The 26889-nt window shown below is 44.9% G+C and overlaps 3 protein-coding genes across 4 annotated transcripts; 2 read left to right on the top strand and 1 right to left on the bottom strand.

Moving 5' to 3' along the window:
* Positions 1 to 806: 806 nt before the first annotated feature.
* LOC123452891 (structural maintenance of chromosomes protein 5) lies at positions 807 to 10387 on the top strand. Its single transcript, XM_045129626.1, has 28 exons — positions 807 to 1223; positions 1311 to 1384; positions 1460 to 1609; positions 1729 to 1833; positions 1933 to 2078; positions 2488 to 2599; positions 2717 to 2872; positions 3002 to 3123; positions 3191 to 3335; positions 3423 to 3488; positions 4006 to 4134; positions 4602 to 4700; positions 4794 to 4959; positions 5042 to 5187; positions 5284 to 5347; positions 5412 to 5536; positions 5628 to 5705; positions 6008 to 6080; positions 7272 to 7375; positions 7598 to 7714; positions 8033 to 8110; positions 8210 to 8309; positions 8391 to 8445; positions 9258 to 9306; positions 9407 to 9494; positions 9633 to 9705; positions 9802 to 9905; positions 9982 to 10387. Exons 1-28 carry the CDS (start codon positions 809 to 811, stop codon positions 10038 to 10040), a joined length of 3198 nt encoding a protein of 1065 aa, XP_044985561.1. The 5' UTR covers positions 807 to 808; the 3' UTR covers positions 10041 to 10387.
* Positions 10388 to 11892: 1505 nt separating this feature from the next.
* On the bottom strand, positions 11893 to 13503 carry LOC123422042 (putative RING-H2 finger protein ATL12). Its single transcript, XM_045107648.1, has one exon. It carries the CDS (start codon positions 13158 to 13160, stop codon positions 11976 to 11978), a length of 1185 nt encoding a protein of 394 aa, XP_044963583.1. The 5' UTR covers positions 13161 to 13503; the 3' UTR covers positions 11893 to 11975.
* A 2465-nt stretch (positions 13504 to 15968) lies between these two features.
* Positions 15969 to 22204, top strand: LOC123452875 (serine/threonine-protein phosphatase 2A regulatory subunit psrA-like). Of its 2 annotated transcripts, XM_045129614.1 has the most exons (5): positions 15969 to 16080; positions 16374 to 16553; positions 16638 to 16708; positions 17220 to 17601; positions 21959 to 22204. In XM_045129614.1, the coding sequence occupies exons 1-4, from the start codon at positions 16057 to 16059 to the stop codon at positions 17569 to 17571; spliced, it is 627 nt and encodes a 208-aa protein (XP_044985549.1). In that variant the 5' UTR covers positions 15969 to 16056; the 3' UTR covers positions 17572 to 17601; positions 21959 to 22204. The 2 variants fall into 2 exon arrangements, with proteins under 2 accessions (XP_044985549.1, XP_044985541.1); XM_045129606.1 differs by lacking the exon at positions 21959 to 22204 and having other exon boundaries at positions 17220 to 17858.
* The last annotated feature ends 4685 nt before the right edge of the window (positions 22205 to 26889 follow it).

Below are 26889 nucleotides of genomic sequence, written 5' to 3'. Positions count from 1 at the left end.
ATAACGGCGTCGAAACACTTTATCGTCATGCAACGGAGTGTTGGCGAAGTAGTCGGTGTAGAGCAAGCAATAACCTTCCAGTTGATGCCTTCAGCTGGTCCAACGCCGAGCCACCTCGCATCGCCTTTACATCGCTCGCGAATAGGCCGGCCAGAGCGGCGAGGACCATGAGGTGGTCTTCATCCTGGGTGTCGGTGTCGGCTTCCTCCTTCATTAACGCCGCGAACGACTCCTCGTCGTTGGAGTCCATCGCCTAGACAAATCGCCGAACACCTGGCGGGCGTGGTGGCCGGAGCGTCAGAAAAACCTGCGAAGAAGCAATGGGAGGCATGGGCGAAGCCGCGGAGTACCCTCCCTTCGTCGATGGGGAGATGACGATTGTAGGTAGGTGGTCGGCGTCGGGATCAAAATGACGACGAAAGATGTAGTGCGCGATGAGCGAATCTAAAGGAGGAAAAACTGTTTTTCCACCTGACAAGGGAGCCGACGCGCGTTTTTCCTTACGCCGACGCCCCGAGCGCGCTGGGTTTGGCCAGAGACCGCCGGGGCCAATTTCGCTCCTAGCCGATGAAAAACGGGTTCCTCAAGGCGCATTTGGGTGTTTTTCCCCTTTGCCGAAAGAAAAATATGATCTAGGAGGGCTCTTGGGGACGCGGCCCAAGCCCAAAGCCCAAAGCCGGGCGCGAGCACCGAGACGGACCCACCGATTCCATTTTTTTTCTCCTCCAAATTCCCCACCCCGTCCCGTCCCGCCGAACAGCCCCAAACCCCAAAGCCCTACCCGCCGCCGCCGCCGCCGCCGCCGGCCATGGCGCCCGCCCGGGCCGCCAAGCGCCCCAAGCTCGAGCCCTCCGCCTCCGCCTCCGGCGCGCAGCATCAGCATCGGCGGGGCGACGACGACTACGTGCCGGGCAACATCGTGGAGATCGAGCTCTGCAACTTCATGACGTACGACCGCCTCGTCTGCCGCCCCGGCCCGCGCCTCAACCTCGTCGTCGGCCCCAACGGCTCCGGCAAGAGCTCCCTCGTCTGCGCCATCGCGCTCGCCCTCGCCGCCGACCCCTCCATCCTCGGCAGGGCGTCCAGCGTCGGGGCCTTCGTGAAGCGCGGCGAGGAGTCGGGGCACGTCCGCCTCTCCCTCCGCTCCCAGTCACAACAGGCCAGCGACATCCACATCACCCGCAAGATCGATACCAACAATAAGTCTGAGTGGCTACTCGACGGTCTCTACCTACTACAAACCCATTCCATTCACATATATACTCTTGCTCAACGACAACTTTTGACAGATTCTTGTTTCTTTCATTCAGGCGCCACTGTCCCCAAGAAGGATATCATCGACGTCATCAAGAAGTTCAACATCCAAATCAACAACCTCACTCAGGTAGGTCTGTGTGTCATGTCATCCTCTCTTCTTCACTGTCTACCTATACCCCAATGACGATTTGTCTCGATTTAGTTCTTGCCGCAAGATCGAGTGTGTGAGTTCGCAAAGCTCACCCCCATCCAGCTGCTAGAAGAGACCGAGAAGGCCGTGGGCGATCCCAACTTACCTGTTCAGCATCGCCAGCTTATAGAACGGAGCAGGGAGCTCAGGAATATTGAAGTGGTAAACATCAATCCTTCTATGTTTTACCTGTTCAACATCTGAAGCTTCTCTGGCTTCATCGTACACACCGTCTCTTACATACCAGCTCGATTGACCACCGACCTTGTGTCGAATTTCAGGCTGTAAAGCAAAAGGAGCAGACCTTGAACAACCTCAAGGCCCTCAACGCCGAACAAGAAAAAGATGTCCAACGTGTCCGCCAAAGAGATAAGCTCCTCAAGAAGGTCCGTTGTATTCTTTCTCTGTGATGAATGACATCCATATAGTAATTTAATATACCATGACATTCTCATAATACTGTTTGTTGGTTCATTTTGCCACAGGCTGAGCTCATGAAGAAGAAGCTCCCATGGCTCAAATATGATGCCAAGAAGTTGGAATTCAAGAACGTGCTGGAGGAGGAGAAAATCTACAAGAAGAAAATGGATGATGCAACCAAGATCTGGCTAGATGCAAAAGCCCCTATCGAGTATGCACCACAGCCAATATGATTCAGCTCACGCACTAAATTCCTTCAATTGCCAATCACTTTATACATGTTTCTGCAAGTCCCTAGTAGTATATGGTTCGGTGTTTGCCCCCTTTTCAAGACCTTTTTCATTCAAAGTTTCAAACACACACTGTTTTGTTGATCCTTCACTTTTCAACTAATATTCCTTGAAATAGTATTCATTCATACAAAAAAACTTAGCTGGAACTCTATTTCTGGTTACATCGGTGATAGATAGCATAACGCTTAATTTTGACATTTCATTTCTGATTCCATAAAGTTTCTGCTGCGCGATGTAACCTCGTGTGTCTGCTTGAGACACCCAAGTTTGAGGTTTCGGTTTCTAATGGAATACGCATCTTCTTTCTTTACCCTGTTTATTATGTAGAGGGTTCAAGAAAGAGAAAACGACCATTACTTCAAGTATGAAGAAGATAAACAACCAAATAAATCAAAATACAAACAAGCGTCGCGAGGTTACAGATGACGAGATTCAGCTGGTGCGTAACCCCCCCCCCCCACACACACACACACTTACACATTTTTTTTCCACGCTCAAATCAGTTCTTGAGTGCAGTTTGGTCTGTGTCAATCCTTGACGCATTTCGTTGCTTCAGAGTGCGCGATTGAAAACAACGTTTGATGACATAGAGGAACTGAAAAGGCATGAAAAAAATCAGCAACAGAAGATCTCAAAGGCTAAGGAAGCTCTTGCTGCTGCTGAAAGGGAACTTCAAGATCTACAACCATTTGAACCACCTAGAGCTGAAATGGTTAGTTTTGTCACTCTAGTTTCCACGATCATTTGCTTTCCATGATTCCATCTGTACAGTTCTGTTGGCATCTATAACCAACTGGTATCCTGTCTACACCCGTGGCTAAGTTATTTATTTTTTGCACAGGCACAACTAACGGTTGATATTGGACACAAAATTTGTGGCATAAACGAGGTGAAATTCAGACGGAAAGAGAAGGAGCAGCAGTTATCACAAGAGAGAGAAAATCTGAGGAAGTGTTCTGATAGGTATCCAGCTTGTCAACTAGCATCTACACTATTAGTGACATGGCTACCTAATGCACGTTTACTACAGGTTGATGCAAATGGAAAGTAAGAACAATAAGCTACTCCAAGCATTGCAAAGAGCTGGCGCTGAAAGAATCAATGAAGCATACTATTGGGTGCAGAACAACAAAAACATGTTCAGGGGAGAAGTGTATGGGCCTGTTCTCCTTGAGGTTTGTTTTGTTAGTTGTATGCCTACCAACTGCTTCTTTCTCTGCATCCAAGATTCTTATCATGCTACTTTCTTTCGCTGATTTCAGGTCAATGTTCATAGTAAAACTCACGCTGGTTACTTGGAAAGCCACGTTCCAAACTATATATGGAGGGTACTAATACTATGATAATTTTTCCTGTTTAGTTGCTAAATCCTGGTGTGCGTGCTACTTATTGTTTTCCTTTGCCTTCGCATTTCCACTGAATATGCCCCCTCAATTCATAATGTGTTCGGCTAGCATACCTAGGAGGCACAAAATTGAAGTAATACTTGACAGTACTTGGAATAGTCCTATACTCCTATGATATCGAATGTTACTTGCATTTTGTGCCTGCTAGGTAGTCATATATTATGAACTGGAGGTAGTATAAAGCAAGGAGCCTTTGATCGAACCGATGCAGGTTTCTCACATGTCCTGTGAACGATTAATGTGCAGAGTAGACTGATTGTCCAGTTACTGAAGATGATTAGTGTCCAATAAGACGACATGCCTGGAAACTTTTTCGAGATATTATTCCTTTCCTTGCTGTCTGTATTTCTTTTGCGGATCTTGTCAATTATCTTATTGATTTCCATGTGAAAGCATTATATCTGCAACAAATTAACTGCCATTTCGTTGTGTGTGCCAGTCATTCATTACACAGAATGCTTCCGACCGTGACCTCTTGGTTAGACAACTGAAGCAATATGGTACTCCTATTCTGAACTACACAGGGGGCAATAGCATCATGTGTGAGCCATTGAACATTACCCCGGAGGTCAGCACCTATATGCCAATCAAAGTTACTCCCTCCGTCCCGTAATGTAAGACGTTTTTTGACTCTAGTGTACTGTCAAAAACGTCTTACATTATGGGATGGAGGGGCATCGATGTTTATTACTTGTTGTTTCTCTCATGTTTGTATTATGAGAGCTATTTTGTTTTGAAATCTTTGCGCGTGTTACAACGTGTGCATTAAGACTTAAAGCTAGGTCCTCTCTTTCATCATTTCTACCCTTTTCTCTAATTGTTTATGCATGAACAATTCACTTCACCACACAAATCATCATCTCTCATCTTAGGTAGACACTTAATGTGACTATGTGAGGACATCATACTAAAGTAATTGTCTTTGACTTCATCAATATTGGATCTTTCTTTATCGTTCTGCCCAGTTAAAATGTGCTCAGCAAAAATAAAGCCGAGGGGTTAAAATTTCAGTGTCTGTTAATTTCATTTTGACAGATGAAGCAACTTGGGATCACATCAAGACTCGATCAAGAATTTGAGGCTCCTCCTGCTGTAAAAAATGTTTTGATTACTCAGGCTTTAGTGGATCAATCGGTATAACACTGCTTGTATCCGGTTCATGAATCTGCACCAAGTTGCACTGGTTATGGCTTTAAATAAATTTTCTTCTTTTCTATGTCCATGCAGTATATAGGTACAAATCAAGCGGATAAAAGCGCAGATGATGTGGTAAAGTTAGGTATTAATGACCTTTGGACTCCACGTAACCATTATCGATGGAGCAGATCAAGATATGGTGGCCATTTGTCAGCAAATGTAGATTCAATCTACCCGTCACGCCTCTTCATGTGCGGTATGTGTTATGATTTCAGGTTTGATAAGTTATTCAATTATATGGTTCACATATGTCTAACGCTTGTCAGCTTTTCTTCCAGACGTGAATGTTAGTGACATTGAAATGCTTCGATCTGAAAAGGATCAGCATGCAAAAAATGTTGAAGGCATGGAGGAAGCCTTAAAAGAGCTCCAGAAAGATCAAAGAAAATTAGAAGATGAAGAGGCAGAATTCCGCAAGAGAAAGGTTTTTTCAAATATTTTAATGTCATTCACTAAATTATATTCAAGTATATCTCAGTTGTTTCTGATAATGGTTATCTTTTGATTGTCATATTATCAGGAAGCGATTACTGATAAGGTGAGGATTGAAAAGAAGAAGCGAGAAGACATTCAAAGGCGTGTTGGTATGTTACTTCTCCCCCTGTTCTTCTCCATATAGCCTGTATAATATGTTGTTCTTCTATCTAGATTTGAAAAGAAGAACTCTGGAGGACATGGCAAAAGAGGAAGATGTGGAATCCAGCACAAGAAGGCTTACTGATCAGCTAGCTAAGTTAAATGATGATCGATTTCGATCATTGCTAAAACTCAAGGTTAGTACCTCATAAGCTAGCTACCGGTATTTCGTTTATCTTGATCATCATCAAAGACTATGTTCTTACTTCAACTTGATTTTCATCCTAGAATTTACTTGTTGAAGCTGTTGCTCTCAAATGGAGTTATACAGAAAAGAACATGGCTTCTATTGAGCTTGATACGAAGGTATGCTTCTCACTAAAGCAGTTACATCTGCAAAATTGAGGTTCTTAGATAGGATGGCCTTAGAAGCTGTATTTTACATCATATACATTGTACCTAGCAGGCTAGTACACATACATAAATAAATTATACTGTTGGAAACTTTGCAGTTTACACCCAATTAATCACTACCATTGTAGAATGTTTCTGTAAGATAATGGTTCGTGCTAGTAGTTTGGTGCAACTTCCATCAACAGTGCACAAACCAGAAATAATGGCATAGCTAAATGTCTCTGAACAAGCATAATTTTGTTTGTATCTCATAGATATGGGAGATGGAAAAGGATGTGAAGAAACACGAAAAGGATGTTGCTAGCGCTGCCAAAGACTATGAAAACCGTGAGTTGTTGTTACAATCAATTTCATATCTGTTTTTAACATGTATATTGAAAATATTGTTAGTTGGTACTTGGTAGTCGACAAAGTATTAATGGGTAGAGCGAGTAGGCTGTTCTTTCTTCCCCTTTTGCATTAAGATTTTGCAATGCTATGATATCGCTGGGTCTACAGTTTGTGTGCACACGTTTTATGTAATACACACCATCCAATCCATGTTGCATATTCATTGTTACAAAATATCAGTGAATAATTTATATCGAGTCATTTTATTTTTCAGCATGATGTTGTGTGTTACTGCCCAATGCAATATGTTGCTGCTTCACTGTTTGCTGATCGAAATATTGATTCTACAGTTTCTACTGTTATCAGTATATGTCTATATATCATACACCGCAAACATGTACAAATAGGGAGAATCTCATTATTTACAATAAGAATGTTATTTTACAAAACAATCTTCAAGATTGCTTGCTGCCAGCGGGATAGACCCATGATGTTCTAAAAAGGCTTGGCCTCAGATAAAAACGTTGTGGATCTAGCCCACTGGCAGCTAGTCTGTCCTGGAGTTTGTAACTGAAGTCAAATATCAAGACGTCATTATCTATCCAGTCAGTTAGTCAAAAATATGAATCTCTTAAAGAAGATTTGTACTTTACTTTCCAAGTTTCTTGGTATTCCTTGTTAGCTAAGCCGGCTATATAGCAGGGCCTTCTGTTATATGTCTTATCAAAGCACAAACAATTACTTTGTCTATCGCTCTTGCCGGTCAACTTACCTACTTTGTAGTATTTGGCACCATGACGGGTGGCTGCCTTCAGTATTCACCCAAGATCAAGTTCACCATACCTATAATCTTGGAAAGTCAGTTTCTACCCCAAAGATAGCTTGTTCTGCCAAACCAAACTATTGTAATTGCAACCCAGTCCTTGAAATCCAGCAGTGCATTTGGAGCTTCACTGAGAAGTTATACTTGCAAACACATTTGTTGAATATCTCTGGGCCTTCAAACAGTCAATATTTTATCTTGACACTTGTTGCAGTTGATCAGCTGAAGCAGGGTTGCTTGGCCAATTTATCTTTTTGAAATAGATCTCAGCTGAATAGTTGATATTCCTCGACATTGATTGATGAATAGTTTAGCACATGGTGTCTTGTTGTTTCATAATGGTTGTTTTTTAAATTTACCATCAGGCCAAAGAATCACTCAAGAGCACAGGCAGGCGGTGAATAAGGCAAAACAGCATGCAGAGTCAGTATCTATTATCACGGACAACCTTGAAAAAGAGTTTGAGAAGGTATACCCTGAACTATTTTAATAAACTCTGCTTAAAAAATATTGTAGTATTTCATCTTTTCGCAGTGAAAGTTCAACATATAAGAACTCAAATGTATAAATGATGCAAATGTGACATTTGGAATCTGCAATACCCTATGTGTTGGTGCTTTCTTGTACCAGATAAACAACTTGTTGTCTTAACCCCCAGTTTTTGATGGTTCCATCGCCTTTCTAATTGCAGATGCCTACAACAATAGAAGAGTTGGAACTTGCAATACAAGATACTGAATCAGAAGCAAATTCTATGCTATTTCTCAATCAAAACGTTTTGCAGGAGTATCAAAACCGGAAACGCGAGGTACAGAAATCTACCTACTCAGTGGCAGAGCCAGCAAGGGACCAGTCTGTAGCACTTTAGCTACAGTCACCAAAGGAGATGGGCCTCACGTTCATTGATTTTTGGTTATCATTAGCAGCTATCTTTGTCCTAATAAAGTAGCATAGATAAAGGGAGATTGGAACCTGGAAGCATTTCAGAGCTTGAGCTGATAGAATCACGCCATAGAAAATCTCTTCATGTGCCAAATTTGCATGTTCCTTTGAGCTACTCATGAGTATTCTACTTGCCTACTTCTACATGGATTATTGCTGACATAGACTTATCTCAATTGTATAGATTGAATCGATATCAACAAAACTGGAAGATGATAAAGCAGAATGTGAGAGGTGCTGCTCTGAAATAGAAACTACAAAGGTTCAAACATTTCATCTGATGACCTATATTGCCATCATTTCTCAACCTTTTGTGATATTGTCGCTCCTGAGTCCTGACTTGACTTTGCTGATTTTGTAGGGTAAATGGCTTCCAACTCTCCGAAGTCTTGTTTTAAAAATAAATGACACCTTTAGTCGCAACTTCCAAGAAATGGCTGTTGCTGGAGAAGTTTCACTTGGTATGTATGTCTGATCTGTTTTATGTCATTATTTGCACAATTCTGTGCAACGCTAAGTGCTGTACCGAAATTTCCTGGCAGATGAGCATGGTCTTGATTTTAGTCAATACGGTATTCTTATAAAGGTGAAGTTTAGGTAAGTTTCTATTTCCCAACTAAGTGCACTGTTTTATTATTTCTTGAAATTTGGCAAATAATAACTGCTACCATTTCACTTTGCTCAAAATTGTACTATTTCTTGATGCCTGATGGCAACCACACCAGTTAGTGCATATGTCTAGTTTACTTAAACCTGGAGCGGGATGGGGTAGGCACGATTAGTCGTATCAGATAATTATCAGGCTTTTTTTTACTGCAAAGAGTTGATTGTGTTTAAGCATAATCCTTTGATAAGCACTCTTGAGTTCTATTTATTACTACCTCTGTCCCCAAATAGGCGGACATATAAATTCAGTCAAAAAGTCGTTGCTTTCTAATTTGACCAAGTTAATATACAAAAATATTAAGACAAACAATATCAAATCAATGTCAGTATATCCAGCATTAGATATATGTTCAGAGTCTATTTATTCAATTTCGTAGGTGTTGATATTTTCTCCTATATATTTGGTCAAACTAAAGAAGAATTGACTTTTTTATTGGATTTATACGCCATTTATCTGGGGACGGAGGGAGTAAGAAGTAAAATGTTGCAACAGACTTTAGCCAAGTTAACGCGTGGTCCTTGTGTTACTGTTAACATTTAGTTCAACTAGGATATAAGCAATCTATCAGGTGTTGTTTCAGAGAACAATGTTATTTATTTGCCTGGTCTTATAAGATTTTTCTGTTCATTACTCATTTCCATGTTGTCTATCTGTGTTCGCTACTATCATATCATGTAGCTTAAGAAAGGCTCCTACTTTTCTTCTTTTGTGTAAACTGAAGTGTGAGTATTCTTTTGGTCAGGCAAACTGGTCAGCTGCAGGTGCTAAGTGCTCATCACCAATCTGGAGGGGTAAAGGATAAACGCTGTCTCAGATGTATTGTGCTTGCAACTTTTTTTTTCCTCTGCTGTGTGTTCTTATAGTTGCTATTTATTTCCATGTGATTTGTAGGAGCGTTCAGTTTCTACCATCCTGTATCTTGTATCGCTCCAAGACCTTACTAACTGCCCATTTCGGGTGGTTGATGAGATAAATCAAGGCAAGCAGATACCTGCTTATGCTTTTGTTTTACCATGTGCAGTGCTTTTGTTTCAACATTGTTAGAGCTGCATGAATGAATGAATGATGCATGCAGTAGCTTACTTGTCCTCCCCCTGCAAAAATAATAATAATGCAGGAATGGACCCCATAAACGAGAGGAAGATGTTCCAGCAGCTTGTGAGGGCCGCGAGCCAACTCAACACACCACAGTAAGTGTTGCAGTTTGACCTTGGATCTGCTGGCGTGTGCTTTCCTTGTAACTAACCTGGTCGGTCGGTCGGTTTGTTCATTGAATGTGGGTGTAGGTGCTTCCTGCTGACACCCAAGTTGCTGCCTGATTTGGAATATAGCGACGCGTGCAGCATCTTGAACATCATGAACGGTCCCTGGATTGAGAAACCAGCCCATGGTAATGTAGTTTTTATATTGGATAGTTGACTTGGTTCATGCCATTTTGGAAGCTGACGACTGCATTTGGAATGCAGCTTGGCGCGCGGGAGATAATTGGAGAACGGTCACGGGCATGGCTGGGAGCGGGAATTGACCCTCCTCTCCTCTCCTCTCCTCTCCTCTCGTGATCATCCACAACTACCACTTGGAAGCTGGCCGCTGCTTTAGGGATGTAAATATAGCTAGGTAGCTGGGTTTAGTAGGCGTGGAGCGGATAGTGGACTAGCTGATTGCATAGCTTTATTATTATTATTATCCACAATCGGAGTGGTTGCAAACTAGTAGGAGTATTAAGTTAGTAATTCAGTTGAGTATATTTATCAGCAGTTAGTATTTGGGTGTGAATAGTTAAGTAGTGGGGGGCAGAGCAGGTAAGGATGATGTGAAGACTAACTATTATCTATCCTTTTGATTGACAATCAACTAGTTTGAGTTTGACTATTCCTTGTTGTGCACTAGTATAGCATTAGATTGCAAAGGATATGAGCCAAGCCAAGCTAGGACTACTAGTGATGATGGTCGCTATTTCTCTGTTGGTCATGACGAACTGGGTATGCTCTTGTGTCTGTTTTGTTTATTAAATTAAATACAAATACAAATATAAACAGGCATACTGACAGCTACGTACTTGGGACTATTTTATTTTTACACAGACCTAAATATGAGAGTAGAAGAGAGAGTAGTTGTGTGCTACGTCTTGTTAGCTAGTGACAAGCTATTTAATTAATTTAGATGTGTTATTATCCCATTTCATCGAACCTAGTTACTAGAGTATATACTTATAGGCTTATAGCTGACCTGACCTCTCACTCGGTCGGCAGTAATTCAAAGCAAAGATGATGTTTGCTTTGATGCCTCAGAGCAGCCTTTAGTTTTAGTTTTTGTCTTGTGCTGGATGGATGATGGATCCTTTCTTTCTTTCTTTCTTGTAGCTTGATACATATATATATATATTTGCACATCCACATTGGTTTGGTTTGGTTTGGTTGACCTCACCATTATGCTATCCAATTCAAGTACAAACGGATAAATAAATAAATATTTAATGTGGCGGCCGGGGATGTATATTCTATCTGTCAGCATATCTATCTACTTAGGAGTAATATCTGGTGTATCATGCCTGCCTGCATTATTCATGTCCAGCCAGCCATTGATCAAGCTCCAACTTCCACGGTGGTTGAGCAAGTTGATTTTTCTTTTTTGCTTGCTTGTTTGAATTAGCAAAAAAAAGGTTGAATTATTTGATCGTCTAAGCAATAAACTAGTACACATCCTATTTGTAATCTTGCTGTTTGTGCATACATACATGCTAACTCTAGCAGCCAACCACATGCATGCCAGCGGACTAGCCAGACTCACATTCACATCACATGTTGGCCGGTCTAATATAATATAATATAATTAATTTTCATAGTCATGGCTCAGAGGTGAGAGGCCCTGCCCCTGCCATGCATCCAAATAATATGCATTCATGTAACATGCGGCAAACCTGGCTAGCAATTATTGCATCAATTTTCTTCTTTTCAATTGGATAATTTTGCTTATTAGTAGGACTACTTCATTGAGCAATGCTACACGTACAGGAGTTTTACGAGCTGAGCTAAGATGAAATGTATTGATTGGTGATCAAGATGAAGTGGGCCCCACCACAAAAATCAGGGGAGGAGATTAGTGAGAATAAAGACCAGTCTGTAAAATTCTTGTAAAAAGTTCCCGTACGTGTAGCATTTTTGCTACTTCATTTCTACACGGTCAGGCTCACCTAGTAGTAAATATTAGTGCATCATCATCTTCAACTCAAATTACTTACTTTTAGCGGCAAAGGTAATAGTTTCAATGGTGAGAAGAAATAGGATTACAACCAACCAACCAACCAAATACATACATGATGATCAATCTTGTTGAAGATGTTGTGTTTGAAAATGCATGATGATCGTGATCGGCCGGGTTGCCATCACTAGCATTAATCTTTCTTCCTCTCTTTTTTGTTTTTGTTTATAATTACATATAAATATACTCCTACATTACATTACAGACGGAGACGGAGACGGTCGGCGGCGTTGACGTCCTCCTCTTTGCTCCTGGCGGCGAACCACCGCGCCGTCCGCCGTGCGATGGGCACCCACCGCTGCCTCGCCCTCTCCTCCTCCTCCGTCGCTGCTACCCTCGGCAGTCTCACGATCTCCGACATGGACCGCACGCCCGACGACACCAGCTGCCTCGACGACGACCAAGGCCCCTCCACTTGCTCTTGCACTTGCAGCAGCCGCTTCCTCTCAATCTCAATCTCAATCTCAATGTCACCGCCGTCATGATCGTTGTCTCGGATGCCGCGCTCCTCCGGCGGCTCCTCTCCAACGAATATGATGTCGTCGTCGGGATAAGGGAAGCGGCCGGTGGAGATGGAGCGCAGCATCTCGGTGTCGAGCGCGATGAGGTCCGCCGAGTTGAGGTCGCTCCACCGGCTCTTGAACACGCTGTCCGACACCACGATGCGGTGCCGGTGCCGGTCCAGCTCCACATTACTCTTACAACAAGAATCATCATCACCCAAGAAGCGCGCCGACGGCACGCGCTCCACGAAGATGCCGGCGAGGAGGTCGCGCCCCGACGACGACGGCGCGGCGGGTGCGTCGTCGCCTGCGCCGAAGACGAAGCGCGCGCTGGCGGCGGCGTACTTGAGTCCGAGGTCGGCGTCGTCGGGGTGGACGCGGGCGCGGCACAGCGGGCAGCTGGCGCTGGAGTGCAGCCAGCGGTCGACGCAGTCGAGGTGGAAGGCGTGGCGGCAGCGCGGGAGCAGGCGGAGCAGGTCGGCGTCGTCGAACCGGGCCAGGCACACCGCGCACTCCAGCCCCTGCCGCGCCCCTCGAAGCGCAGCGAACCGGAAGAAGGGCAGCGACTCGATCACCGCCTTGCCCACGCCGCCGCTCGCCTCCGCCTCCGCGGCCTCTGCCGTTGCAGGCGCGCGGGACGGGCTGGCGGTGGTGGTCGCCGGCAGGAGGGGGGTGTTGGCGGGGTGGCAGAACTTGGCGTACATGAGGAGGAGGAAGGTGAGGGAGAAGATCATGGTGAAGATGCCCACCACGATGGCCACGCTCGGCCGGAACGACACCCTCACGCCCGCCCCCGGCGGAGTCTCCTCCGCCGCCGGCTGCGCGTGTGCCCGGGCCGCGATCGTCCCACATACCAGCAGGAGCAGCAGGGTTTTCGCCATGCCCACGTACGGTACGGTACGGTACGTCGGCGGCGAGGAGATGATCGATCGTCGTCCAGGTCGATCAGTGCTGCTGTCGGTGTGACCGCGCCATGGATGGATGAGCTATATATGGGAGTGGAACCGAACGACGACGACGACGACGATGATGATGCGGTAGAGAGGAAGACGATCGAGAGAGGAAGAAGGGAAGAAGTAGTGGGGTTCGGTTTGGTTGCTTGTCTTGTTGCCTCTGTGCCTACGTATGCAACATTGCCTCTGTGCCACTGACTTCCATTCCTCCACATGTCAATATGTCATGTCACTTGTCTTTTCTTTCCATCTTTTTATTTCCACATTGAAAGTCTTCTCCTCCTCCTCCTTCTTCTTCTTCTTCTTCTTCTTCGGACGGCCCGGTCATGTGCAAGGGCGGCCACCACGATATATGATTTGGTGTTGCCTGTCATTTTTCTTCTTCTATTTTTTTTTATCATGACAGGTACCTATCGATGTTGTATGTATGTAGGGTTGAAATTTTGTTCTACAATGCTATAATTTTCTTCTTCTGATAAACGTAGGTTTTATTGACTTTTGACACCTCATCGAGGCGATGTAACCATAAAGCCTTTACACTTGGTCAGTGCATAACAATCTGCACACAACTCTTACTGACTCACACAAATATTTCAACCACACATGCCGGGTAAAAAATCCACTTTCTCTGTTTAATTATACACAAAGCCATTATGAAATATACATCTAGGGCGTGTTTGCCGCTCGTTGCAGCTGAGCTTGGCTAGCATCGGAGGTTGTTTGAGCAAATGCAACCTTTAAACCAACGCCTGCACATTGTTTGGTTGCTCCCATCGAGTTCTCTCGCATTAGAGAAGCAACCTTGGCATAGCATGCGATCGTGTATCGAGCTTTGCCGTTATCTTCGCCATAGTCAGTCCATGGACGCCACACATCTTTCTCAAGATGGCCCATCGGAATTCGCTCCCACATCCAAATGGAAAGGGCCCAGACACATCCACACATTTCTTCCGTCCTTTGGGTTGCGTCATCAAGCTACGAAACATGTATTGATGATAAGATGACATAATTTAAAGCACATTCGCCCATAAAAAGTAGTGAGATATTCTCACCGAACGGTATAGGTAGGCGAGGTCGACGGACCCCGAGCTGTATACTACATCCCAGTCCTTTAGAAAGTCGAGATACATCCATAGGGCATTTCCCCTGACTCCCTGAGCAGTCTGGAAACACGACCTCTGTGAGAAGAACCCACAAATAAGCCCTCAATTGGTAGGGCCGTAATCATCCCCCAATCCTCGAGGGTCACTGTCATCTCCCCACACAAGAGATGGAAACTGTACGTCTCGGGCCGCCGTAGGTCCAACAAAGCCATGAGAGCTGAGTGGACGAGTGTCGGCGGCTTACGCTTGAATTGCAGGACAAAATCCAACAGACGGGCTCTCGTGAAGTATGACGCATAGCGCTCGTCGTACTGCATCTTAACGATCTTTGTGTGACCCCTCATCCACATTGACCGGAGCATATGTCAAAATGAAGACTCAAATAATTAGTAACTTATTTTCATCAATTCTAAAGCTTTCGTTCAATGGTAATTACCACTCCGTTCTTTATGGAACGGGCACGATGATCCTTGCCGACTCAGGGTCAAGCATGATATACTTAGTGTCGATGTTGTCCGGAAGAGGCGGCCTCCTAGATAAAATTGCATAAACATAAGCATAAGCATACCTACAATATCATAAGTATAATTCAACAAAAAGTTGTAAATATAATTCATTCATTCATTTGTAAACATGATTCATGAGCATGATTCATTCATTCATTTTTCATAAGATTTTTTAAACATTATTCATTGCTTTCTTCAATTTGTATTCTTTATAAATAGCTTAAGCAATATTTCTCCAACATCCACTATATGCATATGGTTGATTCATATCACCAACATGCATCGCATCAAAACAAACCTAGGAGTTCATTCCTTCAATATGCATCATATCAACATTTTTTTACATGAACTAGGGTTCATCATGAAAATACATACAATTTCTCCAACAAGTAACCACATGTTCATATTCAACCCCATAGAACATTTAGAATCAAACTAAAACAAACCTAGGATCATTTTTTTTAAATCTAGTTCAAAAATAGGGTAGATTTGAAGCAAATAATGCATCGAATCGGAAGCTATTTGACTAAAACTAATTGAAGGGATCAGAGGAGCTTACTTTTCTCGTTTCGAGGCCATCTCGATCCGCAAAAACGATGAGCAAACGAAAGATATCCGAGTGAGGGGTGGAGGGGATGAGAGAGGGAGGGAGTTTCTGTTCTTGCGGCAGGGTGGGGAGGAGATGGGGAGGGCGAACCGACGCCCCGACCCTACCGTCGAACCGTGTGGCGATAGGGTTTCAAAGGTTACTACCGAAGGCTGTGGCTGTAGGGTTTCAAAGCTTACCGTCGGACGGCTGTGACGGTAAGGTTTGAAAGCTTACTGCCGGACCCTGTGACTGTAGGGTTTCAAAGCTTACCGCCGGACCCTGTGACGGTAGGGGCGAGCCGTCAGTTGGTTGTTAATGTAGATTAGTCATGTACCGTCAGAAACCTTGGCGGTGTGCTATGTAACCTTACCATCGAAGACCTTGACGGTAGGGAAAAGGATCAAGTCGCGTAAAAAGTTATAACCGGGGTCAGGTCGGGCTAAATTTAGGCAAAAGGGTTAAAACATGAAATTTTGGCCGAGGGGGGAAAGGGAAATCCCAAAACGCCATGCGCGTGGCGTCATTGTCATTATAATATCCGCCTTCACTCTCCCTCCCCTCTCCCTGATCTGAATTTCCCCTTCCCTTTCCTCTTCTGCTTCCTTGAGCTGGGAGCTGCTTCAGCCATGTCCTCCTTCTCCAGGTTCGAGGTCTGTAATCACCTTCCTTCCTTCCTTCTCTCAATTTCTCTATCTGATGTAAGTACCTACCTACCTACTTCATCATATCATCTGACTGATACTAGATGCTAGTTAGAGATCGAAACCAATAGAATCTGACCTCACCTCAATTCCTTAATTGCGAGCTCAATTACTAGCTACCACTAACCCCCGGCGGCGGCCCGGCCCCTACTAGTAGATTCTTTCCAACGAATCAAGCTTGCTTCAAACAGCAGCCATCCATGGGATGGGATGGGATGTGATTCTTGTTGCTTGGCGTGCAGGGTAGTAAAGGAGGAGGCGGGAGATCCATATCGCTGGCTGCCTCCAGGGCCAAGCTCGCCGCGGCCACCGCCACAGCCAAGAAAGCTACTACGGCCGCCCGGGGCAAGGGCAAGGCCAAGGGCAAGGCGGCCAAGAAGGTCTTCTCCCTCACCGGCCAGAAGTTCGAAACACCAGAGGAGGTACCACTCTACTCTATTCTAGTCAAATTCATGCGTCTCAAATTCATCTGATTCCCAAACTTTTGCAATCAATTTGGCTGCCAGAGGGAGCCCCTCAGGATCTTCTACGAATCGCTCTCCAAGCAGATCCCATCCAGCGAGATGGCCCAATTCTGGTCGGTACCCACCCCACCCCACCTCTGCTCTGCTCCATCAATTACTCGCCACTTACTTACTATGCACTAGCCTGATCGATCGATCGATTGAGAAATCTCTTAATGTCAGTCAAATCCTAGCTAGCTCCTATCCTAGTACGTACAAGCTGCAAGCCAATATGAAGAGGAACATCTCAATCACTTGTAGCTAGCTAATTACTACTTGAGCATTCAGAAACAACTTCACTCTGAAACTCTCAATCACACTTCTCCCTGACAGACAGACAGACACTTACTTCACCAAAATGTATCCTGTTCCAAATTTACTCTGAAACTGCTGCCAAGTACTCCAATATGTTACACTGCCACTCCATTTAGGCCTGACGGACGGGGTTACAGAATCAGCTAGTCTACTACACCAATATGTTACACCACCACACCATTCCACTGCAATGTATGCATGTATGTATGGATGTATGTATGTATGTATGTGATCCTTACCTGACAGACACAACATACACACATCTTGCAGGTTAATGGAGCATGGGCTGCTATCTCCGGAAAGAGCAAAGCAAGCCTACGACAGGAAGCTCAAACGGCAGCAGCAGATCAAATCAGGGACCCCGATTAAGGCGTCCAATTCCACCACCGTCACCAAATTCAACAACAACAACAACAACAACAACAACAACAACAACAAACCTGCGGAGAGCTCGAAGAAACCGGCGGTTGTTCCTTCTTCCACATCCCGAAGCAGCACGGATCATTCCGCCGCCAAGGCCAAGAGAAGAGTAGACTACAGCGACGACGACGACGACAAAGAATTCATTGTCAAGCTCAAGAGACCCAATTTCAGCTCCAATTCCAAATCCAGGGGTGGCTGAACTCCTCCTCAACTTGATGAATGGGTCTGTCTGTTTGTTTCTTTCCGGCTAGCACATATCCTACTACATGGATCAAGCAATACCGTCTCAGATTCAGATCACTAACTCAACTCTTTTTTACTTTTCACCCTACAAGTACAACAATGAATTGCCTCTTCTGACTACATATATTTGTGTATGTGTTGTGTATTTGAGTTGAGAGAGAACAAAGACATTACCTTTGTGTAAGCAATGCCTAGTGAAAATAATGAATGAATAAATAAACACATTCAGTAAGTTCGTATGAATATATTGTGTATGTTTCTTCTCCCATGAGGAAGACGGAATGTTTTTTCTTTTGGATAAAGGACGTTTTTTTTATTTAAAAACTCTAGCATCAAGCTGATAGAAAGCACACCAACTGACATCCACGCTCTGCATGATTAGCACGCACACAAGCACAACCTGATAAAAAATAAAAGACATATAGGTAACAATAAAGCCATATAAGACCAGGTAACAATAAATCCATATAAGACCGAAACTATGCCTATGTCAAGGAAGATGGTGGTCCTATTCAAAGATTATGCCGCTATCCATGCTGCATAAAACCTTCTTGGCCACCCTTTCCAACAACATACACACCATCGTGAACAACGGTTTGAACTCCGCCTTGTGTAGTGTATGCCACTTATGTAGCCCATGCGTACATCGTTTATAACCTTCATGATGGAAAGAGTTTTGTCATTAAAATCAAAATCATTCTACATAGCCAAAGGGATTCCCATCCTTATTAGCATACTAAGTTTTTCTAAGTATTTTGTCTAGCCAGTGATCATATATATTGGAAAAACTTATGGGCGGAGACACGACTTGGTTAAACGGGGGAGACGCCCCCCCCCCCCCCCCCGCGCCGTGTCCTGTGAGGCGACTCGGGGGCAACCCTAGCGTCACCACCGTGCTTCCACCTCTTTCTCCCTTCCCCCCGCCGCTGCTAGAGGGGCGCTTGGCGTCGGTGCAGGCCCTGATGAAGGTGACAACAGGGATCTAGCGCCTCCTCCTCGGATGGAGGGCTGCGGGTGGCGCGCGGCGTCGCGGGTGCTGGTGGGCGACCTTTCATGGCTGCGCGGGCAGCATGGAGGTCGTGGTCGATGGTGTGGCGGCGGCTCCTCGCAGTTGAAAGCACAATTGCTCCCTATGGTGGTTTTGATAATTGATCATAACATATGCATCATTGGACTAATGATCTTATCCAAGTATATTTCAGAAAAGTTTAAAAGATGCATTGGCTAAAGGTTTATGTGGAGATGCCCCTTGATGCAAGGAAGGAATAAGATTGACTCAACCTTCAAGCAAGAAGACTCTTCATTTTATGTTTGTGAGAAATCACTTTGAGTCCATAGGAAAGCCAATACTATTAAAAAGGGATGAGGTATTAAAATGAATTGGTTGCTCAAGTGCGCAGAGATAGCCACCAAAAAATACTCAGCCATTCTCCCACATAACACTTCTGTCCCAAGCCAAATATCCAAAACCGGTGCCACAAAGTTTCCAAATTCGGCCCTACGTACTGATTTTCATCCCAGATAGAAACCTAGCCAAACCCTACCATTTCGGTACAACTGATTCTGCACCGGTGCTACCGAGTTTAGGTGACGAACCTTCTGTTACCCCGATACATAAAATCGGAATTTCCGAGTTTGAGTCTAGATGACCCACAAGTATAGGGGATCAATCGTAGTCCTTTCGATAAGTAAGAGTGTCGAACCCAACGAGGAGCAGAAGGATCAGACAAGTGGTTTTCAGCAAGGAAGTATCTGCAAGCACTGAAATTATCGGTAACAAGTGATTGTGTGGTGAGATGATTCATAGCAAGCAACAAGTAACAAAAGTAGCAACGGTGCAGCAAAGTGGCCCAATCCCTTTTGTAGCAAGGGACAAGCCTGGACAAAGTCTTATAGCAGGAAAAACGCTCCCGAGGACACCCGAGAATTTCTGTCATGCCAGTTTTCATCATGTTCATATGATTCACGTTCGTTACTTTGATAGTTTGATATGTGGGTGGACCGGCGCTTGGGTACTGCCCTTACTTGGACAAGCATCCCACTTATGATTAACCCCTCTCGCAAGCATCCGCAACTACGAAAGAAGAATTAAGACAAAGTCTAACCATAGCATTAAACTAGTGGATCCAAATCAGCCCCTTACGAAGCAACGCATAAACTAGGGTTTAAACTTCTGTCACTCAACCAACCCATCATCTACTTACTACTTCCCAATGCCTTCCTCTAGGCCCAAATAATGGTGAAGTTTTATGTAGTCGACGTTCACATAACAACACTAGAGGAAAAACAACATACAACACATCAAATTACCGAACGAATACCAAATTCACATGACTACTATTAGCATGACTTATCCCATGTCCTCAGGAACAAAAATAACTACTCACAAAGCATAATCGTATTCATGACCAGAGAGGTAATGAGTAGCATCAAGGATCTGAACATAAACTCTTCCACCAAGTAATCCAACTAGCATCAACTACAAAGAGTAATTAACACTACTAGCAACCTTACAAGTACCATTCGGGGTCGCGAGACGGAGATTGGTTACAAGTGATGAACTAGAGTTTGGAGATGAGATGGCGCTGATGAATATGTTGACGGTGATGAGTCCCCTCCGATGAGAGGAGTGTTAATGATGACGATGGCGATGATTTCCCCCCCGGGAGGGAAGTTTCCCCGGCAGGATCGTCCTGCCGGAGCTCTAGATTGGTTCTGCTCAAGTTCCGCCTCGTGGCGGCGGCGAATCCACGAAAAAGCCTCCTCTTGATTTTTTCCCGGACGAAACCCTTCATATAGAAGAAGAGGGGGGCAAGTGGGCCAGCAGGGTGCCCACAAGCCCCCTAGGCGCGACCGGGGGGGGGGGGTGGCCGCGCCTAGCAGGCTTGTGGCCAACCCATGGCGCCCCTCTGGCACTTCTTCGGCCCAGTCTTTTTTATAAATCTGGAAAAAATCCTCGTTGATTTTTACGGCGTTTGGAGTTGCGCAGAATAGGTATCTCAAACTTGCTCCACTTTCAAGCCAGAATTCCAGCTGCCGGTATTCTCCCTCTTCACGTAAACCTTGCAAAATAAGAGAGAAAAGGCATAAGAATTGTACCGTGAAGTGAAATAACAGCCCAAGAAGCGATAAATATCAACATGAAAACATGATGCAAAATGGACGTATCAGGAAGCCGTGGTGGAATAGACAAGGCCGCTTCTTCATGAACCCCTTGTGGGTGGAGCCCTCCGTGGACTCTCGCAGCCGTTACCCTCCATGGGTTAAAGTCTCCACTAACATGGACGTACGATAGCACCACCTATCGGAACCATGCCAAAAATTGCCGTGTCAACCTCTTGCGTTTGATCTTCCTACCTTATCCCTTTACCTTGCACTTGCATGTTTTACATTCCGCTACTATACTCTTACATGTGCATGTGTAGGGTGTACTTGACTTGCCTTAATTGCTAAAACTTGCCCACAACTAAAATTGAGAAAAGGCTAAGTTTTTATTGGTCAAGTAGCCTAATCACCCCCCTCTAGACATACGTTTGATCCTACAACAGTCCGTCGGGCCCCATGGAGAAGCTTCGCTGCCGGTCCGATCTGCTCCGATCCATGCCGGTGTCAGTTTGTGGCGGCCACGGTCGCCATCTCGTGGTGCCGGTTGGCCGGATCTGGCGGTTGGGTGATGATCTGGCGGAAACCCTTGGCCCGGCGTGGCACCCCCCAAAGTCGATGCCTTTGGCGCCGATCCTCTTCCTCGAGGCTTTGGGGTGGACCCTCCTCCTCCGCCTCCTGTTGAGCTCTGGTGAAAGCCGATTCTCCCCTGGTCCGGTCATCGATGGCACCTCAGTAGTGTTGGAAATATGCCCTAGAGGCAATAATAAAATGGTAATTATTATATTTCCTTGTTCATGATAATTGTCTATTGTTCATGCTATAATTGTATTAATCGGAAACCGTAATACATGTGTGAATACATAGACCACGCCATGTCCCTAGTGAGCCTCTAGTTGACTAGCTCGTTAATCAATGGATGGTCATGGTTTCCTGACCATGGACATTGGATGTCGTTGATAATGGGATCCTAATGATGTGATGGACAAGACCCAATCCTAAGCATAGCACAAGATCGTGTAGTTCGTGTGCTAGAGCTTTTCTCATGTCAAGTATCATTTCCTTAGACCATGAGATTATGCAACTCTCGGATACCGTAGGAATGCTTTGGGTGTATCAAACGTCATAACGTAACTGGGTGACTATAAAGGTGCACTACAGGTATCTCCGAAAGTGTCTGTTGGATTGGTACGAATCGATACTGGAATTTGTCATTCCGTGTGATGGAGAGGAATCTCTATCTGTTTGTTTCTTTCCGGCTAGCACATATCCTACTACATGGATCAAGCAATACCGTCTCAGATTGAGATCACTAACTCAACCCTTTTTTACTTTTCACCCTACAAGTACAACAATGAATTGCCTCTTCTGACTACATATATTTGTGTATGTGTTGTGTATTTGAGTTGAGAGAGAACATGGACATTACCTTTGTGTAAGCAATGCCTAGTGAAAATAATGAATGAATAAATAAACACATTCAGTAAGTTCGTATGCATATATTGTGTATGTTTCTTCTCCCATGAGGAAGAGGGAGTGTTTTTTCTTTTGGATAAAAGACGTTTTTTTAAACTCGTAATGTAGCATCAAGCTGATAGAAAGCACACCAAGTGACATCCACGCTCTGCATGATTAGCACGCACACAAGCACAACCTGATAAAAAATAAAAGAAATATAGGTAACAATAAAGCCATATAAGACCAGGTAACAATAAATCCATATAAGACTGAAACTATGCCTATGTCGAGGAAGATGATGGTCCTATTCAAAGATTATGCCGCTATCCATGCTGCATAAAACCTTCTTGGCCACCCTCTCCAACAACATACACACCATCGTGAACAACGGTTTGAACTCCGCTTAGTGTAGTGTATGCCACTTATGTAGCCCATGTATAACCTTCATGATGGAAAGAGTTTTGTCATTAAAATCAAAATCATTCTACATAGCCAAAGGGATTCCTATCCTTATTAGCATACTAAGTTTTTCTAAGTATTTTGTCTAGCTAGTGATCATATATATTGGAAAAAATTATGGGTGGAGACACGACTTGGTTAAACGGGGGAGACGCCCCCCCCGCGTCGTGTCCTTTGAGGCGACTCGGGGGCAACCCTAGCGTCACTACCGTGCTTCCCCCTCTTTCTCCTTTCCCCCCACCGCGGCTAGAGGGGCGCTTGGCGTCGGTGCGGGCCCTGATGAAGGTGACAACAGGGATCTAGTGCCTCCTTCTCGGATGGAGGGCTGCGGGTGGCGCGCGGCGTCGCGGGTGTTGGTGGGCGACCTTTCATGGCTGCGCGGGCAGCATGGAGGTCGTGGTCGATGGTGTGGCGGCGGCTCCCCGTAGTTTAAAGCACAATTGCTCCCTAAGGTGGTTTTGATAATTGATCATAACATATGCATCATTGAACTAATGATCTTATCCAAGTATATTTCAAAAAAGTTCAAAAGATGCATTGGCTAAAGGTTTATGTGGAGAAGGCCCTTGATGCAAGGAAGGAATAAGATTGACTCAAGCTTCAAGCAAGAAGACTCTTCATTTTATGTTTGTGAGAAATCAGTTTGAGTCCATAGGAAAGCCAATACTATTAAAAAGGGATGAGGTATTAAAATGAATTGGTTGCTCAAGTGCGTAGAGATAGCCACCAAAAATACTCAGCCATTCTCCCACATAACACTTCTGTCCCAAGCCAAATATCCAAAACCGGTGCCACCAAGTTTCCAAATTCGGCCCTACGTACCGATTTTCATCCCAGACAGAAACCTAGCCAAACCCTACCATTTTGGGACAACTGATTCTGCATCAGTGCTACCGAGTTTAGGTGACCAACCTTCTGTTGCCTCGGTACATAAATTCAGAATTTCCGAGTTTGAGTATCGGCGTCACCGAGTTGTGTCATCTGATCGTTAGCCACCTTTTCGGTTCTACCGAGTTGTGTATATCGGTTCCACCGAGATTCAAAAGTTGCTACCTTTGGAGCAAGTTGGTACTACCGAGTTTAACTTCGTTGTCACCGAGTTGGTCATTTTAGGTGTAAGAGTTGGATTTTGAGTGCTGCCTATATATACTCCTCCACCTACCTCTCATTCTACAGGAAGCACTCAGAACACACACTTCATTGCCAAATCCATTTTTTTAGAGAGAGCCACCTACTCATGTGTTGAGATCAAGAAATTTCAATCCTACCATTTGAAACTTGATCACTAGCCTCCCTAAGTTGCTTTCCACCAAATCAATCTCTCCTACCCATGCCAAATCTGTGAGAGAGTGATTGAGTGTTGAGGAGACTATCTTTTGAAGCACAAGAGCAAGGATTTCATCGTTCTACCGCATCTATTACCTTTTGGAGGTTGGTGCCTCCTAGATTTGTTAGGTGTCGCTTGGGAGCCTCCTACTTCGTGTTGTGGAGTCGAACCAATATGTTTGTAAGGGCAAGGAGATCGCATACTTCGTGAAGATGTAACATGAGTGAGGCCAGTCCTTCGTGAACGGAAGCCGCGGTGGAATAGACAAGGCCGCTTATTCATGAACCCCTTGTGGATGGAGCCCTCCGTGGACTCTCGCAGCCGTTACCCTCCATGGGTTGAAGTCTACACTAACATGGACGTACGATAGCGCCACCTATCGGAACTATGTCAAAAATTGTCGTGTCAACCTCTTGCGTTTGATCTTCCTACCTTATCCCTTTACTTTGCACTTGCATGTTTTACATTCCGCTGCTATACTCTTACATGTGCATGTGTAGGGTGTACTTGACTTGCCATAATTGCTAAAACTTGCCCACAACTAAAATTGGGAAAAGGCTAAGTTTTTATTGGTCAAGTAGCCTAATCACCCCCTTTAGACATACTTTTGATCCTACAACAGTCCGTCGGGTCCCATGGAGAAGCTTCGCTGTCGGTCCGATCTGCTCTGATCCACGCCGGTGTCAGTTCGTGGCGGCCACGGTCGCCATCTCGTGGTGCTGGTTGGCCGGATCTGGCGGTTGGGTGATGATCTGGCGGAAACCCTTGGCCCGGCGTGGCACCTGTTGGGGAACGACGCAAGGGAAACAAAATTTTTCCTACGCGCACGAAGACCTATCATGGTGATGTCCATCTACGAGAGGGGATGAGTGATCTACGTACCCTTGTAGATCGTACAACAGAAGCGTTAGTGAACACGGTTGATGTAGTGGAACGTCCTCACGTCCCTCGATCCGCCCCGCGAACAATCCCGCGATCAGTCCCACGATCTAGTACCGAACGGACGGCACCTCCGCGTTCAGCACACGTACAGCTCGACGATGATCTCGGCCTTCTTGATCCAGGAAGAGAGACGGAGAGGTAGAAGAGTTTTCCGGCAGCGTGAAGGCGCTCCGGAGGTTGGTGATGACCTTGTCTCAGCAGGGCTCCGCCCGAGCTCCGCAGAAACACGATCTAGAGGAAAAACTATGGAGGTATGTGGTCGGGCAGCCGTGAGAAAGTCGTCTCAAATCTGCCCTAAAAGCCCCATATATATAGGAGGAGGGAGGGGGACCTTGCCTTGGGGTCCAAGGGATCCCCAAGGGGTCGGCCGAGCCAGGGGGGAGGACTCTCCCCCCCAAACCGAGTCCTACTTGGTTTGGTGGGAGGGAGTCCTTCCCCCTTCCCACTTCCTCCTTTTTTTTCTCTTTCCTTTGATTTTTTCTTCCTTGGCGCATAGGGGATTGGTGGGCTGTCCCACCAGCCCACTAAGGACTGGTGTGACCCCCCCAAATACCTATGGGCTTCCCCGGAGTGGGTTGCCCCCCTCCGGTGAACTCCCGGAACCCATTCGTCATTCCCGGTACATTCCCGGTAACTCCGAAAACCTTCCGGTAATCAAATGAGGTCATCCTATATATCAATCTTCGTTTCCGGACCATTCCGGAAACCCTCGTGACGTCCGTGATCTCATCCGTGACTCCGAACAACATTCGGTAACCAACCATATAACTCAAATACGCATAAAACAACGTCGAACCTTAAGTGTGCAGACCCTGCGGGTTCGAGAACTATGTAGACATGACCCGAGAGACTCCTCGGTCAATATCCAATAGCGGGACCTGGATGCCCATATTGGATCCTACATATTCTACGAAGATCTTATCGTTTGAACCTCAGTGCCAAGGATTCGTATAATCCCGTATGTCATTCCCTTTGTCCTTCGGTATGTTACTTGCCCGAGATTCGATCGTCAGTATCCGCATACCTATTTCAATCTCGTTTACCGGCAAGTTTCTTTACTCGTTCCGTAATACAAGATCCCGCAACTTACACTAAGTTACATTGCTTGCAAGGCTTGTGTGTGATGTTGTATTACCGAGTGGGCCCCGAGATACCTCTCCGTTATACGGAGTGACAAATCCCAGTCTTGATCCATACTAACTCAACTAACACCTTCGGAAATACCTGTAGAGCATCTTTATAGTCACCTAGTTACGTTGCGACGTTTGATACACACAAAGCATTCCTCCGGTGTCAGTGAGTCATATGATCTCATGGTCATAGGAATAAATACTTGACACGCAGAAAACAGTAGCAACAAAATGACACGATCAACATGCTACGTCTATTAGTTTGGGTCTAGTCCATCACGTGATTCTCCCAATGACGTGGTCCATTTATCAAGCAACAACACCTTGTTCATAATCAGAAGACACTGACTATCATTGATCAACTGGCTAGCCAACTAGAGGCATGCTAGGGACGGTGTTTTGTCTATGTATCCACACATGTAAATGAGTCTTCATTCAATACAATTATAGCATGGATAATAAACTATTATCTTGATACAGGAATTATAATAATAACTATACATTTATTATTGCCTCTAGGGCATAATTCCAACAATCTCATGGTCATTGGAACCAATACTTGACACGCAGAAAACAGTAGCAACAAAATGACACGATCAACATGCTACGTCTATTAGTTTGGGTCTAGTCCATCACATGATTCTCCTAATGATGTGATCCCGTTATCAAGTGACAACACTTGCCTATGGCGAGGAAACCTTGACCATCTTTGATCAACGAGCTAGTCAACTAGAGGCTTACTAGGGACAGTGTTTTGTCTATGTATCCACACAAGTATTGTGTTTCCAATCAATACAATTATAGCATGGATAATAAACGATTATCATGAACTAAGAAATATAATAATTACTAATTT

This window comes from Hordeum vulgare, chromosome 1H (genome assembly GCF_904849725.1).
Source record: "Hordeum vulgare subsp. vulgare chromosome 1H, MorexV3_pseudomolecules_assembly, whole genome shotgun sequence".
In the NCBI taxonomy this organism is placed as follows: Eukaryota; Viridiplantae; Streptophyta; class Magnoliopsida; order Poales; family Poaceae; genus Hordeum; species Hordeum vulgare.
This window is presented reverse-complemented; position numbering and strand designations above follow the sequence as displayed.

Excerpts from the sequence above, each read along its gene's own strand:
- LOC123452891 (XM_045129626.1), top strand. The coding sequence starts at position 809 with ATGGCGCCCGCCCGGGCCGCCAAGCGCCCCAAGCTCGAGCCCTCCGCC. Across the intron at positions 3,489-4,005 it reads TTCCAAACTATATATGGAGG|TCATTCATTACACAGAATGC; the intron begins GTACTAATACTA and ends TGTGTGTGCCAG. Across the intron at positions 9,495-9,632 it reads GGTTGATGAGATAAATCAAG|GAATGGACCCCATAAACGAG; the intron begins GCAAGCAGATAC and ends ATAATAATGCAG.
- LOC123422042 (XM_045107648.1), bottom strand. The coding sequence starts at position 13,160 with ATGGCGAAAACCCTGCTGCTCCTGCTGGTATGTGGGACGATCGCGGCC.
- LOC123452875 (XM_045129614.1), top strand. The coding sequence starts at position 16,057 with ATGTCCTCCTTCTCCAGGTTCGAG. Across the intron at positions 16,081-16,373 it reads CCTCCTTCTCCAGGTTCGAG|GGTAGTAAAGGAGGAGGCGG; the intron begins GTCTGTAATCAC and ends CTTGGCGTGCAG. Across the intron at positions 16,709-17,219 it reads AGCGAGATGGCCCAATTCTG|GTTAATGGAGCATGGGCTGC; the intron begins GTCGGTACCCAC and ends CACATCTTGCAG.